Source organism: Plecotus auritus (assembly GCF_963455305.1).
Source record: "Plecotus auritus genome assembly, chromosome: 4".
Taxonomy (NCBI): Eukaryota; Metazoa; Chordata; class Mammalia; order Chiroptera; family Vespertilionidae; genus Plecotus; species Plecotus auritus.
In genome coordinates this window covers 134,293,439-134,309,470 of record NC_137775.1, presented here as the reverse complement: position 1 = coordinate 134,309,470, position 16,032 = coordinate 134,293,439, and the positions used below count along the sequence as shown (strand labels likewise).

Below are 16,032 nucleotides of genomic sequence, written 5' to 3'. Positions count from 1 at the left end.
TCCACGGTGAAAGCTACGGAGCCTGATTGAGTCCTAACCTGCAATTCCGTGGTGACCTCATATGGTCTAGGGCGGTGTTGGCACTGCGTCAGGGCCTTATACTGACCCACCATTAATGCTAAGAGGCACCTAATTCTCCACGAGGAGAGCGGCCAGATGGACAAAGTCAAAGTTTCCCGTTTGTCTTGTGTCTCAGTTCACTGGGAGGGACCACACCCACAAACATGGGAGGTAGTCCCTCTAAACCCAGTGTCTTAGAATGTATGCTAAAGAATTTCAAGAAGGGATTCTCAGGGGATTACGGAGTGAAACTATTCCCCTGGAAGTTAAGACATATGTGTGAATTAGACTGGCCGACCTTTGGGGTAGGATGGCCACCAGAAGGAACTTTAGATATCCCCACAGTGAAGGCTGTTTACAGAGTTGTAACGGGAGACCCAGGTCACCCTGATCAATTCTCTTACATAGATCAATGGTTCGAAATAGCCCAAGTCAGGCCTTCTTGGGCTTGGTTCTGTGTTAGCGATGAGGGACAGTGTAAGGTATTAGTCACTCAGGAGAAGAAACAGATATCTCGGAGAGACCAAAGGCCATCCATTTTTCAAGGAAATACAGAGGAGGCCCCTCCACCGAGCCTACCACCACCATATGCCCCCCAAGCAGTTCCTAGCGCTCTGCCACCGGCCAGAGGGTGGGGGACCAGATATACCACCTCCCTCAGTCTTGCCACCCACAGCCCCAGAACTTCACCCAGAGTCACTGGAGTTGGTTGGCCGGTGCCTCAGATCAGCCAATCAAGGGCCCAGACAGCTGCCTGCAATGCAGATGCCCCTTCGTGAAACCAGGGGCCGCCAGCAAATGGCCCCAGATGGGAACTTACTAGAAGGGAGATCAATCTTTTACTATCAGCCTTTTACAACGACTGATCACCTGAATTGGAAGCACCACACCCCAGCCTATTCTGAAAAGCCTCAGGCTATGATCGACCTTTTAGAGTTGATCTTTCAGACCCAGAAACCAACCTGGGTCGACTGCAAGCAGCTTCTCCTCACTCTCTTTATTACGGAGGAGCAGGTGAGAATAGTGACAGAGGCTAGGAGGTGGTTCCAGACTCAGGCACCAGGAGGAATAATGGATACCGAGAGATGGGCAAGGGAAGCCCTACCAGATGAAGAACCTCGATGGGATCCCAATACAGAGGAAGGGAGGAACCTAGAGAGATACTGCTTAGCCTTCCTCCAGGGAGCTCGAGCAGGGGCTAAGAAGCCCACTAATATGACTAAGACTTCTGAGGTCTTCCAAAAAGCGGAAGAAAGTCCAGCAGACTTTTATGAGAGACTTCGAGGCATTCTGGGTCTACACCTCATTTGATCCCAAGGCTCTGGAAAATCAGTGCATGGTAAATGCAAACTTTGTAGGTCCGGCTCAACCTGACATTAGGAAGAAACTGCAGAAGCTCGAAGGATTTGCAGGTAAGAATGCAACTGAATTACTAGAAATAGCCAATAAGGTCTTTGTAAATTGGGACTGAGTGGCCAAGAAGGAGGCTGATGAGAGGCTAAAAAAAGAAAGTAAACCTTTTAGCAACTGCCCTAGGTTATCCATCCCCTTCAGTGGGAAAGAGGGGAGAGAAAAAGGGGGTAAAAGAGCAAAGGAGGAAGACACCCCTTGGGCGTGATCCGTCTGCCTATTGGAAGGAATTTGGACACTGGAAAATGAGTGCCCCAATCGCCGAAGAGGAAAGCCGGCATCTTCCAACCCGCCCAGCCGTTACTGGCCCGAGCCACCCGAAACAGACCTGATTGGGTTGGCGGGAGCAGACTCTGATCAGGACAGACCGGGCTCTTTCCAACTATGCCCCCATGAGCCCTTGGTCAAAATGAAAATTGGGGGCCAGACTGTGAACTTTATGGTCGATACGGGGGCTGAGCATTCAGTTGTTACCCAAAAGGTAGCACCCTTTTTAGGATGAGAAGTCACTATCATAGGGGCTACCAAAATACATTGAGGTGATTTGACAACAGAGATCAGGACTCAAATTTCTGTTCTTTCGTTTTCATTTCTGTTCTCCTTTTCTTCCCTCTCTTCCCAGTGCTAAATGTGCAATAGGAACTTGATCAAGGTTTTTTCAATTTGAATTGATTCAGATGACCAGCCTGCTACCCCCATAACAAAATGGAGATCCATGTGGTGGAGTAAGTTACCATAGTTTATTAATTTTTGTGAACAATATATTTTCCAGAGGACAGCATTATAAATATCAATATTGGAATAAATGGAAAAAATGAGTAGAGATCAAATGTTTTTAAAGTGATAATTTCTCAGAAGTGTATATATTCAGGTCATTGAAGATTATCTATAAGCAATTGGTTTGAACAAATGCTTTTTATTTTATTTTTTTAAAGAATTTTGTGGACAAATACTTTTTAAAGACCTCTCTTGCTCTGTGAAAGTGACCCAATATGAATGAATAAAATATATTGCTTTAGATCAATTGAAAATAGATCTATTTCTCTTGCAGAATTCTAATTATCTTCTTATTCACTTCAAAAAACTTAAGAGTAAAATTACCAGTGATCTTTGGAACTTGCTACATTGATATTGACACAATTATCCCAGTAACACTTTAAAAATTTTATAAAGCTTTTTTCAGTATATTTCTGAAAGCCTGCTTTTAAAATAGTTATATTTGGACCGTCTTACAATACAGGGTTTTATTTGTATATGTTGATAGTCTCAAGCCATTTTGCATAATGCTGGTTGTATGGTACATGGGAGCAGGAGTAATAGGCAGTAAGTGTGGATCACCAGTTATGTTGAAGCTCAGGCCCTTTAAAGCATGCAAGAGAAAACTAGCAGTTATCCATCCCTAAAGCTGGGTAAAATGAATAAAAAATGATAGAAACACACAACCATCAAATCATTATGGCTTTGCTGACAATTTAATTATTTAATTCCAAACGATTATTTCAATAGATGTAAATATTTTTTTCTTCAACATAGCTAAGTCAAAGTCACTTCTCTTATACAGAAGTTAAGCCCATCACCACTTCATCTGAGGAGAGTAAAACCCTTTTCACTTTCACATGTCGGGGAAGCAACCAGCCAAATGTCGTGGTACACACACAGGGAAAAATAAGTGCAGAGCTCTCTGAAGTCAGTATTCATCATGGAATGGGTATTCGGGATGATCAGACCATCTGCCAAAACAAGGGAAAACCTTTCATTCCAAAGTCGCACAGCTGTATGTGTTACTAGCATCTTCTGACAATTTCACCGACCACTCCCTCTCTCTCTTAATCACTCCTTAGGTTTCTTACCCACCTCCTCCCAGTTTTCATTAAGCCAGCACTTTTACTAAAGCCCTGGAGAGCACCTGGGTTTCAGTGTGTGTGTTTGGGCATGGAGGGGGCTGGCTGCCTCTACACCAACTTTTTGCTCAGAACAAAAACACAGGAGGTGAGTGAAGCCTGCCTCTTTCCAACTCCTCCCTCCCTTCTGCTGTCCTGATAGAGGCTGCCTCCTGTGTCAATGAACCACATAGGCACTTCTCTTCACAGCTCTGTCACCAATCAAGGTCACCCTCTTCTCTGCACAGTGCTTCCTTGCCCTTCTCATTAGGCCTCCTGGGAGTTGATAGTTTGAGATCTAGAAGGTGATGACCAGCAAAGGAAGTTTCTGCTATAATGATGATAGTGATGATGATGAACCTACCTCTTAAACAGCAATGGTGAAACAGTCTTTAAAAGGATTGGAGTGTGTGTGTGTGTGTGGCACCTGTCATGGAGCACATCTAAGACTCAATTCTCTACAAGTACTATGAGCTTTCAATTAAAATATACATGGACACAGACAATAGGGTGGTGAAGGCCTGGGGCAGGGGCCAGGGCAGGCTGAAAGGAGTTAATGGGGAAAAAGGGGGACATATGTAATACTTTCAACAATAAAGATTTAATTTTGCAAATTAAATTAAAACAGGAAAAGGCTATGAAATCCAGTTAATAATAAACTTGATGAAAAACAAAAAAGAATCATGGCCCAATGTGCCTAAATGATACTTTTTTTTTTTTTTTTTTTTTTTGACCCATGGGGCCTAATATTTTTTTCTCCTTGATGATTTTTCTATTCCTGGTATGATGAGTTATTTTTTCAGTGTTTCTAGAATTAGGTATTAAACATGTCAAATGTCAAATAATGTTACCAACTGACTGTAAAAATAATCAGTACATTGGTGGACTGACTACATCCTACTATCTCTTCCTAATTTAATAATATTTATTCAATAGAAACCATTTATCTTCAAGAGCTATTAATTAACCTATATGTTTTTTATTTCCAAGTTTGTATTCTTTCATTCTTGTGGTTAGATGTCAAAAATTTTTTCTCTAGAAAATTCCCATTAGGAAACTATTTTATTCATTCAGAAATGAATTCAGAAATTTGGTATTAATGTAGTCACAGCAGTTTTTGACTCTTGAAATACTTGGGGTCCAAAGTATCCAAAGTATATGAATTATTTTTATGAGCATTTATATTGCTCACTTAAAGAGAAGATTGTAAAATAAGATGACTATTCAGGTGATCTGAAGAACTGGAAATATTAATAAAGAATGATTAAGAGGAAAAAATTGTGTATATGTATATACATTACATGTGTGTGTATTAACTTTTTATTTTCAAGGACCTATAATATTTAGAGAATAAAGGGCTACCTCATTAAATAACAGAATCTGGCAACATTGGAAGGAGTGTTAGGAATTTTACTTGTGGATGGATGGAGCTAGAATGGTGGAGCTAGAAGCTTCAAATCTTTTTTTTTTTTTTTAATATATTTTATTGATTTTTTACAGAGAGGAAGGAAGAGGGATAGAGAGTTAGAAACATCGATGAGAGAGAAACATCGATCAGCTGCCTCTTGCACACCTCCTACTGGGGATGTGCCCGCAACCAAGTTACGTGCCCTTGACCGGAATCGAACCTGGGACCTTTCAGTCCGCAGGCTGACGCTCTATCCACTTAGCCAAACCGGTTTTGGCAAGCTTCAAATCTTATAGGTGAGCATTCATTTAAAACTAATTTCTTGAGGTGAAGGGATTAGTCAAAGAACATATATACATAGCCCATGGATACAGACAACAGTGTGGTGATGGCCAGAGCTGGGGGGCGGCAGGGCGGGGGCTGTCTGGGGTTGGGTGAAGGTGGGTAAAGGGGGGAATGGGTACATCTGTAATAGTGTCAACAATAAATAAAATAAAATAAAATAAAATAAAACTAGATTCTTGGCTAATAGTGTCAACAATCTACACTAATAAAAGAGAAAGATGCAAACTGACTGTACCTCTGCAATGCCCACAGGCCAATCAGGAGTGAGTATGCAAATTAACAAAAAAAGATGGCAGGTTAATTTGCATATGCAAGCACCAAGCAGCCTGGGTCCCAGATGGGCGCCAGGCCCCGCCCGCGGGGTCCCGGGTCCATTGCTGCAGGGCGAGAGCAGAGTGGGCGGCTTGGAGAACTTTGCAGAGTGGGAGGCTGCCAGAAGGAGAGCAGAGCGAGAGAGCTGGCGGCTTGGAATTAATTCACAGAAGAAGAAAAAAGATCATGGAAGAGAAATAGGTGTGACCTGTTTAGATTAAAGTAATCAGGTACACCTTCCCGGTGATGGTGATGGTAACATGTGAGATAGAACAGAGTGTGAAACTGCCTGGGGTCAGAAGCAGTAGTGGCCTCCAAGGGTGTGAGGAGTCCAGTGAGTGAGAGCAGGTGGGGAGTGGGACATGAGCGGGAAATTAGGTGAAAGAGGGAGCAGAGGCCAGACGTCCACCATGGTTTATTCAGATAAATCTTAAAATAATTACCTCGGCATGCCCAGCCTGCATGGCTCAGTGATTGAGCATGGACCTATATACAAGAAGATCGAGGTTCAATTCCCTGTCAGGGCACATGCACGGGTTGTGGGATTGATCCCCGGTAGGAGGCATGTGCAGGAGGCAGCTAATCAATGATTCTCTCTCATCATTGATGTTTCCAGCTCTCTCTCTCTCTTCCTCTCTGAAATCAATAAAAAAATATTTTTAAAAAATTACTTTGCAGGCTGAGTTTTCCCTAAGTCATGTTTAGTTATGTTAACCATTATCACTCCAGGATTAAGCGGTGTCTGTGAATGGGTTTAACCAGCATTCCACCCAGGTGAACACTGTAATTGGCGATAAGAATGTAGTTACAATAGGTTGTAGTAATCTACATGACCCTTCATGTTCGCTAAGGTATGTCAGAACATTGTACTAGGGCTAAACAGTGTACTTTGCACTTAAAAAGAAAGTGTTTTCATAATATTTTTTTTCAGAAAAATAATGTTTATTAATGTAAGTTGTACATTTAATAATCCTATACTTTATTGTCTACATATACACACACATACATACATAAATTGTTATGTGGGCATAAATGAGTTGATGGAAGATAAATTAAGATTACATATGTCATTACCTAGCCCAGTCCTGGACTTATATTTAATAAATATCAGTTTATTTCCTTCATCTTTTACATGTCAGGCACTGGATTAGACACTTTATTTGTATCTTACATAAGACAGTAAATTTATTTAATTTTGCGTTCATCAACATAAGAATGGGGAATATAAAATTATTTTCAAGTCTCACAAGTAACATTATTTTATACTATAAAGGGAAGTGTCTAAAATACCCTGGAAATGTAAACTAAAATGAAATACATTGCAAGAAGATTTTATAACTTTCTATAGGAATGCTATGAACAAATGTATGCCAGTAATTTAGATGACTTCCACAATTGGTGTAAATTATTATACACAGTGGGGCAAAAGTAGGCTTACAGTGCTTCATATGGAAAAAGACATGCAGGTTATGATTATTACAATAGCTTTATTAACTCTGTTTTGCATATTCACAACCGTAAATCTACTTTTGCCCCACGCTATACATAGGAAGTTTTTACAACAGCCTGGTAACACAGCCAGTTTTTCCCTACCTACAACCTCTTGCCTATCACCTGAGGCAAGAGTGCTCAACCTTGGCTGCTTATGAGGATCACCCAGAGAGCTCTTTATTTTATTTTATTTTTTTTAAATATATTTTTTTATTGATTTTTTACAGAGAGGAAGGGAGAGGGATAGAGAGCTAGAAACATCGATGAGAGAGAAACATCGATCAGCTGCCTCCTGCACACCCCCCACTGGGGATGTGCCCGCAACCAAGGTACATGCCCTTGACCGGAATCGAACCCGGGACCCTTCAGTCCGCAGGCCGACGCTCTATCCACTGAGCCAAACCGGTTTCGGCACCCAGAGAGCTCTTAAAGTCTCCGTGACCAGGCCTCTTCTGAGATCAAACAAACTCTAATCTCAGGGGCAGGGACCTGGCATGTCTGCCTTGAAAGCTCCCTGGGTGGTTTCAGTTGGGCGGACAAAGTTGAGAATCACTGTGCCAGGGTCCTCTGTGTAGCAATGGAGGGCTATCTTAAAAAATGCATGCACTTGGCTTTTCAAAAAATGTCTGTCCCTTTTCAAATACTACTCTGCTTTCAAGTCTTCAATGAATTGGCATCTGCATTGTGAAGCCTTCCCATTTGACACAGCCTTTGATATTCAATCTGCTCTGTGCATAGCTTTATTATAGCTCACACAGAAATAGTCATTCCAAATGGGAGGAAAAATGAAATATTAAACTGAAGGCAAGTTCCTTGAGGGCAGGGAGACAGATGGATAGATGATAGATAGGTAGATAGACAGATAGAAGTATCTTATATAATAAAACCCTAATACGCAAATCAACCAAACAACAGAACGACCAGTCGCTATGAGCGGGGCCTAAGCTGGAAGGCAGACATCTCCTGAGGGGTCGTGGACTGAGAGAGGGTGCAGGCCAGGCTGAGGGACCTCCCCCGCCCCCCAGTGCACAAATATGCACTGGGCCTCTAGTCCTATATACTAAAAAGCTAATATGCAAATGGTGGTCATGCCCTCACGCCTTAATGGCTCAGACACTGAACACTGGGGAGAGAGGAATGGGGACCAGTCAGGTACAAATGAGCTCGTGAGAGAGGATTGGAGACTAGCCAGGCTACGGCCTGGGAGAGGGACAAGCCGCCTGCCCTGCAGTCCTGGTGCCAGCGGCTGTGCCTGCAGCCTGGCCTGGGAGAGGGTCAGGCCGCACGCCCCGCAGTCCCAGGCGCCAGTGTCTGGGGCTGTGGCCCAGGAAAGGGACAAGCCACTCACCCCATGGTCCCAGGCGCCAGCGCCTGCGCCTGCAGCCAGGGAGAAGGACAAGCTGCCCACCCTGCAGTTCCAGATGCTAGCACCTGCAGCTGCGGCCCAGGCGAAGTTGCCTGCCCACAGTCCCCTGCGGCATTGGCTGGCCTGGGCGAAGCCGGCCTAGGTCTTGGGTGCCTGTGGCCGGCCAGAGGGAGGGAAGCCTGGGTCCTGGGTGCCTGTGACCGGCCGGAGGAGGGAATTGTGGGTCCTGGGTGCAGGCCAAGGCAGAGGCGGTTAGGGGTGATCGGGCCAGTAGGGGAGTAGTTAGGGGCAATCAGGCAGGCAGGCAGGCAGAGGTGGTTAGGGGTGATTAGGCAGGAAGGCAGGCGAGTGGTTACAAGCCAGTGGTCCTTGATTGCGAGAGGCAGTCAGACATCCCACGAAGGGTCCTGGATTGGAGAGGGTGCAGACCAGGCTGAGGGACCCCCCCCCCCCCGTGCATGAATTTCATGCACTGGGCCTCTAGAAAATAAAATAAAATAAAATAAAATAAAATAAAATAAAATAAAATAAAATAAAATAAAATAAAACTTGATGCTCTTTCTACTACACTCCCATGTCTCTGTCCCAGGAAGTATTTTTTGTTGATGATTCATGCATCACTTTGATTTTTAGGAAGAAATACATATGGTGTTTGAATAATTGTGGTGCAATTGGGTTAATTTGAATTGTATTATTTGTACACTATGACTAAGTTCTTCTTAAGGTCTTTAGTCTGCCATGCCTGTCATAGGATGTAATATAAATGCCAGAAATCTTCTTTTAAATAAAAATATAGATTTGCAGGGACTTCTAGAATGAATGTAATGCCAGATCGATTTAATATTCAGAATATGCTGCCCAGTGGCCTTTAGCCTTGTGCTTTCTGTGGACAGAGGTCCAGGTTCATAAGGGCCCACTTGGTGATGCTTTTCAATCCAATACCACTGGGTGGTACCTGATTAAGGATCCCCCAGAACTCACATGAGGAGATCCACTAAGCGGAGATTTTTATTCAAGGTTTCGATGCTCTTCATTTCTTCCTTAGTGAGAGAAAAGTCAAAGATCTGAAATAACAAAAATAAAAGACAGACATTTAAAATGACAGAAAATGGGTCAAGCTTGCGTGGGACCAGCAATTGGAAACCTAAGATTTATGAACATCTCTGCAAATGTCTAAGAGGAGTTGGACTAGCATTGGGATCCACCTAATGGAACTGGAACAGGAATTCTCTTCTGCACTTTGTCTTAAGATAATTCTGCTAGAGACATTTTACAAGAAATTCCAAATGCTGTGAAATAACGTATGTTCAGGACATCTGAAGAATTCTTATTTTTTTCTGGATAAGATGCTGAACTTTTTTTTTTAATATATTTTATTGATTTTTTACAGAGAGGAAGGGAGAGGGAGAGAGAGAAACATCAATCAGCTGCCTCCTGCCCACCCCCCACCGAGGATGTGTCTGCAACCAAGGTACATGTCCTTGACCAGAATCGAACCTGGGACCCTTGAGTCCACAGGCTGACATTCTATCCACTGAGCCAAACTGGTTAGGGCAAGATGCTGAACTTTTGATTTTGGACTAGAGCCTGTGTGCACTTAAAAATATTCCCTGCTGAAACCGGTTTGGCTCAGTGGATAGAGCGTCAGCCTGTGGACTGAAAGGTCCCAGGTTCGATTCCAGTCAAGGGCATGTACCTTGGTTGCGGGCACATCCCCAGTGGGAGGTGTGCAGGAGGCAGCGGATCAATGCTTCTCTCTCATCGATGTTTCTAACTCTCTATCCCTCTCCCTTCTTCTCTGTAAAAAATCAATAAAATATATTAAAATATATATATATATATATTAAAAAAAAATTATTCCCTTATCTCTAAATTTGCTTTTGTACTTTCAAAAAACTTTTGTTTTGTCCTTTTAATCACTTCTCTCATCATTTAAAAAATATTTTTATTGATTTCAAAGAGGAAGGGTGGGGGAAGTAGAGAAATATCAATGATGAAAGAGACTTATTGACTAGCTGCCTCCTATATGCTCTACAGTGGTGATTGAGCCTGCAACCCAGGCATGTGCCCTGACCAGAATCAAATTGTGACCTTCTGGTTCATAGGTTGATGCTCAATCACTGAGCCACACTGGCGGGGCTGAACAGTAAAATTTTAAATCCATGAACACTTTTGTTTCAGATACCTCAAAATTTGTAGTTTTTTGTTAATCCTCATCTGAGGATATTTTTCTATTGAATTTTAGAGAGAGTGGAAAGGAGGGGAGAGAGGGGGGGGGAGAGAGAGAGAGAGAGAGAGAGAGAGAGAGAGAGAGAGAGAGAGAGAATGAGAATCATCAATGAGAGAGAGACACATCGATTGGTTGCCTCCCGCATGTGCCCCTGACCAGAGCCGTGAATCAAGCCATTGACCAGAATTGAACCTGGGACCCTTCAGTCCCCAGGCTGATGCTCTATCCATTGAGCCAAACCAGCCAGGCAAAATTTGTAGTTGTTATTTAAAAAAAATTTTGATGAGCCTACACATTAGTTTTGCAGTGGCTCTCTCTTTTAAGATGGCTGAAAAAAGTGTCAATGACTTTTTACTGTGAGGTATTTGGGTGTTAAAATACTATCAGTAGTTGATATTACTGTCTAGCATTCTTTCTTCTCTTGGCTAATAACAGAATCCCTTTTTTTCCTTTTATGAACTTCCCTTCCACCATCTAGTAGGGCTGTTTATCACATGACCTAACTCAAGCATTAGTATAGGGATGATTCTCTACTTAAGGATTAATGCAGCTGGTGACCTTAAGTTGAAGCAAATGGTCATTTACCATTCTGAAAAACTAGAATTTTAAGAATTATGCTAAATCTACTCTGCAAAAACAAATCTGGGATGACAACATGATTTGCTGAATGTTTTGAGCCCACTGTTGACATCTACTGTTCAGAAAAACAATAAATTTATTTCAAAATATGACAATGTACCCAGTCACTCAAGAACTCTGATGGAGATGTACAATGAGATTAATGTTTCCAGGCCTGCTAACACAACATCCATTCTGCAGCTTATGGGTCCAGGAGTAATTTTGACTTTCAAATCTTATTATTCAAGAAATATGTTACATAAGGCTATAGCTGCCATAGGTAGGGATTCTTCTGATAGATCTGGGCAAAATAAATTGAAAACCTGGAAAGGATTCACATTCTAGATGCCATTAAGAACATTCCTGATTCATGAGAAGAGGTCGGAATATCAACATTAACAGGAGTTTGGAAGAAGTTGATTCCAACCCTCATTGATAACTTTGAGGGTTCAAGACTTCAGTGGAGGAAGTAATCACAAATGTTGTGGAAATAGCAGGAGAACTAGAATCAGAAGTCCCCACATGTGACTGAATTGCTGCAATCTTATGATAAAACTTGAATGGATGAGGAATTGCTTTTTATGGATGAGCAAAGAAAGTGGTTTCTTGAGATGAAACCTACTCCTGGCGAAGACGCTATCAATATTGTTGAAATGACAACAAAGGATTTAGACTATTACATAAAGTGAGTTGATAAAGCAGGCTGAGAGGATTAACTCCAATTTGAAAGAAGGTCTGTGGGTAAAAATGCTATCAAACAGCATCACATGTGACAGAGAAATTGTTTATGAAAGGAAGAGTTAATCAATATGGAAAATATTGTTTTTTCTTATTTTAAGATATTGCCAAAGCCACCCCAACCTTCAGCAACCACCAGCAGCCCATCAACCTTGAGGCAAGACCTTCACCAGCAAAAAGATTGCGTCTCACTGAAGTCTTGAATGCTGGTTAACTTTTTAGCAATAAAGTATTTTTAAATTAAACTGTGCACATTTTTATTTTTTTTATTCATTTTTTTAATATATCTAATTGATTTTTTACAGAGAGGAAGGGAGAGGGATAGAGAGTTAGAAACATTGATGAGAGAGAAACATCAATCAGCTGTCTCTTGCACACCCACTATGGGGATGTGCCTGCAACCAGGGTACATGCCCTTGACTGGAATCAAACCTGGGACCCTTCGGTCTGCAGGCCAACGCTCTATCCACTGAGCCAAACAGGTTAGGGCAAACTGTGCACATTTTTAGACATAATTCTACTTAATAGACTGCAGTATAGTGTAAATAAAACTTTTATATGTACTGGGAAAGCAAAACATTGTGTTAATTTATTGCAATTCACGCTTTATTATGGTGGTCTAGAATGGTGTACCTGTAATATTTCTGAAGTATGCCTGTAATGTACAATCAGCAAAGCAATCCCCGAAGTGGATTGTCTCAAGTTTAGCTAAAATTAAATTCAGATATGGGCAGAGTGGGCCAGGGAGCTGGTATAAAATAAAATATGAAGGCATTACAAGCTTCTTACTAATCTAAACAAAATTCTTTGAATAAAATATCCTACTTTTTACATTTTCAGAAGCAGTTTTCTTACCTGAAAGTTTTCTTTGATCCTTTTAGGGTTAAAGCTTTTAGGAATGACAACTATCCCTCGCTGGATGTTGAAACGCAAAGCAACTTGAGCTGCAGTCTTATTGTACTTTTTCCCCAATGAGTTTAGAAGTTCATCATTTAACAAAGGTTGGAAATATGTAATCACCCTTAAAAAAATAAAAACATGCATGATATTTAGGTAGATCAATGAGAAGCAGTGGTTAATCCTCCTCTTCCTCTGTCTTCCCATTCACCTGGTAACCTACCAGGACGTTTCAGGTCATCTGTAAGCAATTTCTGTGATTGCAGAGTCCTCAATGAAGAGTTGTTCTTAGTGTGGGAAGATCAAGAGAGGCAAATGTATATTGCTGCCTTTTTGAGAAAGTAGATATGTTTTGATGTGTCTTATAGAGAGGGCTGGGCTGAAAGAAGGCATATGTGAGAAGGCAGAAAGCCTGAAGTGGAAGAAGTAGAGGTACAACCCTTGGAATCATATTAGAGTAGAAAAATTTCTACTTTGGTTTGTGAAACACATCATAGTAGAAGTGTTGCCATTGAATACAGAGATAAAAAAATTATAAAATTTCAGAATATAGGCCATAGAGACTCTATCAAATAATACCGAAACTAACATTTATGGATCATCTCTGTGTTTTAGGCACTGTTAGGTCATTTTATACATATAGTATAATCAATTCTTACAACATCTAAGTGAGGAAGGTTTTATTAGCTCAGTTTGGATATGTGGAGAATGACCTGAAGAGTTTAAGTAAGTTTCTTAAGATTACACAGCCCAGTAGAATCATTTCAATAAAATAATTCACATTAGCCTCATACTCTATATCAAAGGAAACACTTCCTGAAGAGATGTACAGCATACTTACCCGCCTGGATCTCTAGAGATCCCCAAAGGGGTATATGCAACAATGACAATGTCATGTTGTTGGCAAAATTCCAGGAGTTTCCTCTGGGTGAAATATGGATGGCACTCCACCTATGTGGTTGCATTGGAGAGCAGAGCACAAAATTAAGGCCTTGTAGATGAATGCAATTTTACGTAGTTTTAAAAAAAATCCTGAAATAAACTTCATTTTAAAGTATTATGGATAGTGAGACAAATTCTAAATATTTTTTTCTAACAAGGAAACTTACATTGTTTATATACTGGTGAAGTTAATTACAACAAGGTTAGTAAGGGCACCATCTGTGGGTTAATTATAAAATAATTGGGGGTAAAATTCAATTTTGTGTCCCTATCATAGTTTCAAACTTGAAATGAACAGACTCAGTTATTTATAATAAACATCCTAGAAAATACAATTTCCACAACAAACAGTCTCAATGTTTAGATTAGTCTTAGTAAGTAGAAGTGACATGTCATAGAAGCCCTCTGTCTCTAGCTATCAAACATCTAAGAATATTTTCCCAAGAGGAAGAACATGTATGAAACTAAATTTAAAGATGAATTTTATTTTCTTGGATGAGAGTTCTACTCATTTATTTTTATTTTTTTACATTCAACATTGAAAACAGTAAGTATACAGAGAGGACAGAGGCAGAATCTCTGGGAGCATCACTGTGGATGCTGCAAACTGTTGAAGATGGCGCTTCGGAAGGGCTGCAGTATTGGTAAGCCATCGCTACAGTATTGCTATGCTCTGCTTTCAGACAACCTACAACACATGAATAGGCTCAGGCTGTGATCTTCCAACATGTCTTGCCTCCCTCGTCCGATATATTTGTGAAGCTGATCAACATTCTTGTGCCAACAGATCAGGGTATTTACTCATTAGCATGAGGAGACACATTGTCAAATTTTTACTCTCTTTTTCATTCTGAGATAAAAAGTTACCATCTTTCTCTGTATATTTGTAAGAAACCTATTTTCATTTCAACATTTAAATGACAAAATATTGTTCTTGGGGGTGTAGGAAGGAGATGTGCTGGTGAGGGAAAAAGGAGGAATAAGGGGATGGATTGAAGTCACTTAAGAAGTCAAAGGTTGCTCCTCTATGTACTTGAGAGCATATTGTATAGTGTTAGCTTAGGTGTCAGTTTGGAAGTGGTATTTGTAAAATGGCCACCCTTCTATTTCAGCTGTGGGCTGTAGTCATGACGTAGGTAATAATTCATTCTTTCTGTCATGGACTCATGCCAGAATTTTTAAGTTACTAAAAACACTGATTTCTCAATGAGCCAAATCAGAGAAAAGGGGGCTTTGGAGACAGTTTCAGGGGGTTAGTCCAGGTTGAGCTGCCGCTGGCCAATGCTCCCCTGATTGCAGGTCTTGCTTACCAATCTTGCAAATTGTCTTCTGCAAATTTCTATTCATTACTTTTGCCCATTTTCCTGTTGAGCTTTAGTATTTCTTCTATTTTTTCATTGATTTTTATTAGACTTTTAATTCACAAGGATATAAACCTCTTTTCTATTGAATTTAAAATTATAATTATATTTACTTGCTCTTTGCTTCTGATATTTTTACATTTAACATTTTTATACTGTTAAGTTTAACATCTTCTTTATAATTTTTCCATGGCTTACTTTTCTGTCCATAGCTTCAGAAAACTGAAATTCTTGTGTAGTATTTACAATGACTTTGTCTTTCTCTTTAACTCTAAATTGTAGGGACATTCATTTTGGAGTATTATAAGCAAAGATCTATATTGTTTCCACATAACTAGGCATTTTCCCCACACCATTAGTTGTAGGGTTAAATAGTTTATTAAAAAACCCATCCATTTGACACTAGCTTGTCCTATTATATTTTGCATCAAATTTTAAAAAATAAATCTTTATTGTTCAGCTTATTACAGTTGTTCCTCTTTTTTCCCCCCATAGCTCCCCTCCACCTGGTTCCCACCCCACCCTCTGCCCTTACCACACCACCCCCCACTGTCCTCATCCATAGGTGTACGATTTTTGTCCAGTCTCTTCCCGCACTCCTACCTCCCCTACCCCCCAAGAATTGTCAGTCCACTCCCTTTCTATGCCCCTGATTCTATTATATTCACCAGTTTATTCTGTTCATCAGATTTTTTATTCACTTGAGTTTTAGATTCACTTGTTGATAGATATGTATTTGTTGTCACTTTGTTGTTCATAATTTTTATCTTTACCTTTTTCTTCTTCTTCCTCTTCTTAAAGAATACCCTTCAGCATTTCATATAATACTGGTTTGGCAGTGATGAACTCCTTTAGCTTTTTCTTATCTGTGAAGCTATTTATCTGACCTTCAATTCTAAATGATAGCTTTGCTGGTAGAGTAATCTTGGTTGTAATATTTGTTATTTCATTCCTTTTACTTACTCTGGGCTTTT

The 16,032-nt window shown here is 40.6% G+C and overlaps 1 protein-coding gene across 1 annotated transcript in view; it reads right to left on the bottom strand.

The window, feature by feature from the left end:
- Positions 1-3,157: 3,157 nt before the first annotated feature.
- The window catches only part of LOC308247547 (aldo-keto reductase family 1 member D1-like), a gene marked incomplete at both ends in the record, with an annotated part of 51,035 nt that continues 38,160 nt past the window's right edge, over positions 3,158-16,032 (bottom strand). The window contains 4 exons of the mRNA XM_080666821.1: positions 3,158-3,200; positions 9,254-9,336; positions 12,714-12,879; positions 13,597-13,706. Of these exons, the coding sequence (XP_080522947.1) occupies positions 3,158-3,200; positions 9,254-9,336; positions 12,714-12,879; positions 13,597-13,706 (402 nt within the window). The remainder of the gene's footprint in view (positions 3,201-9,253; positions 9,337-12,713; positions 12,880-13,596; positions 13,707-16,032) is intronic.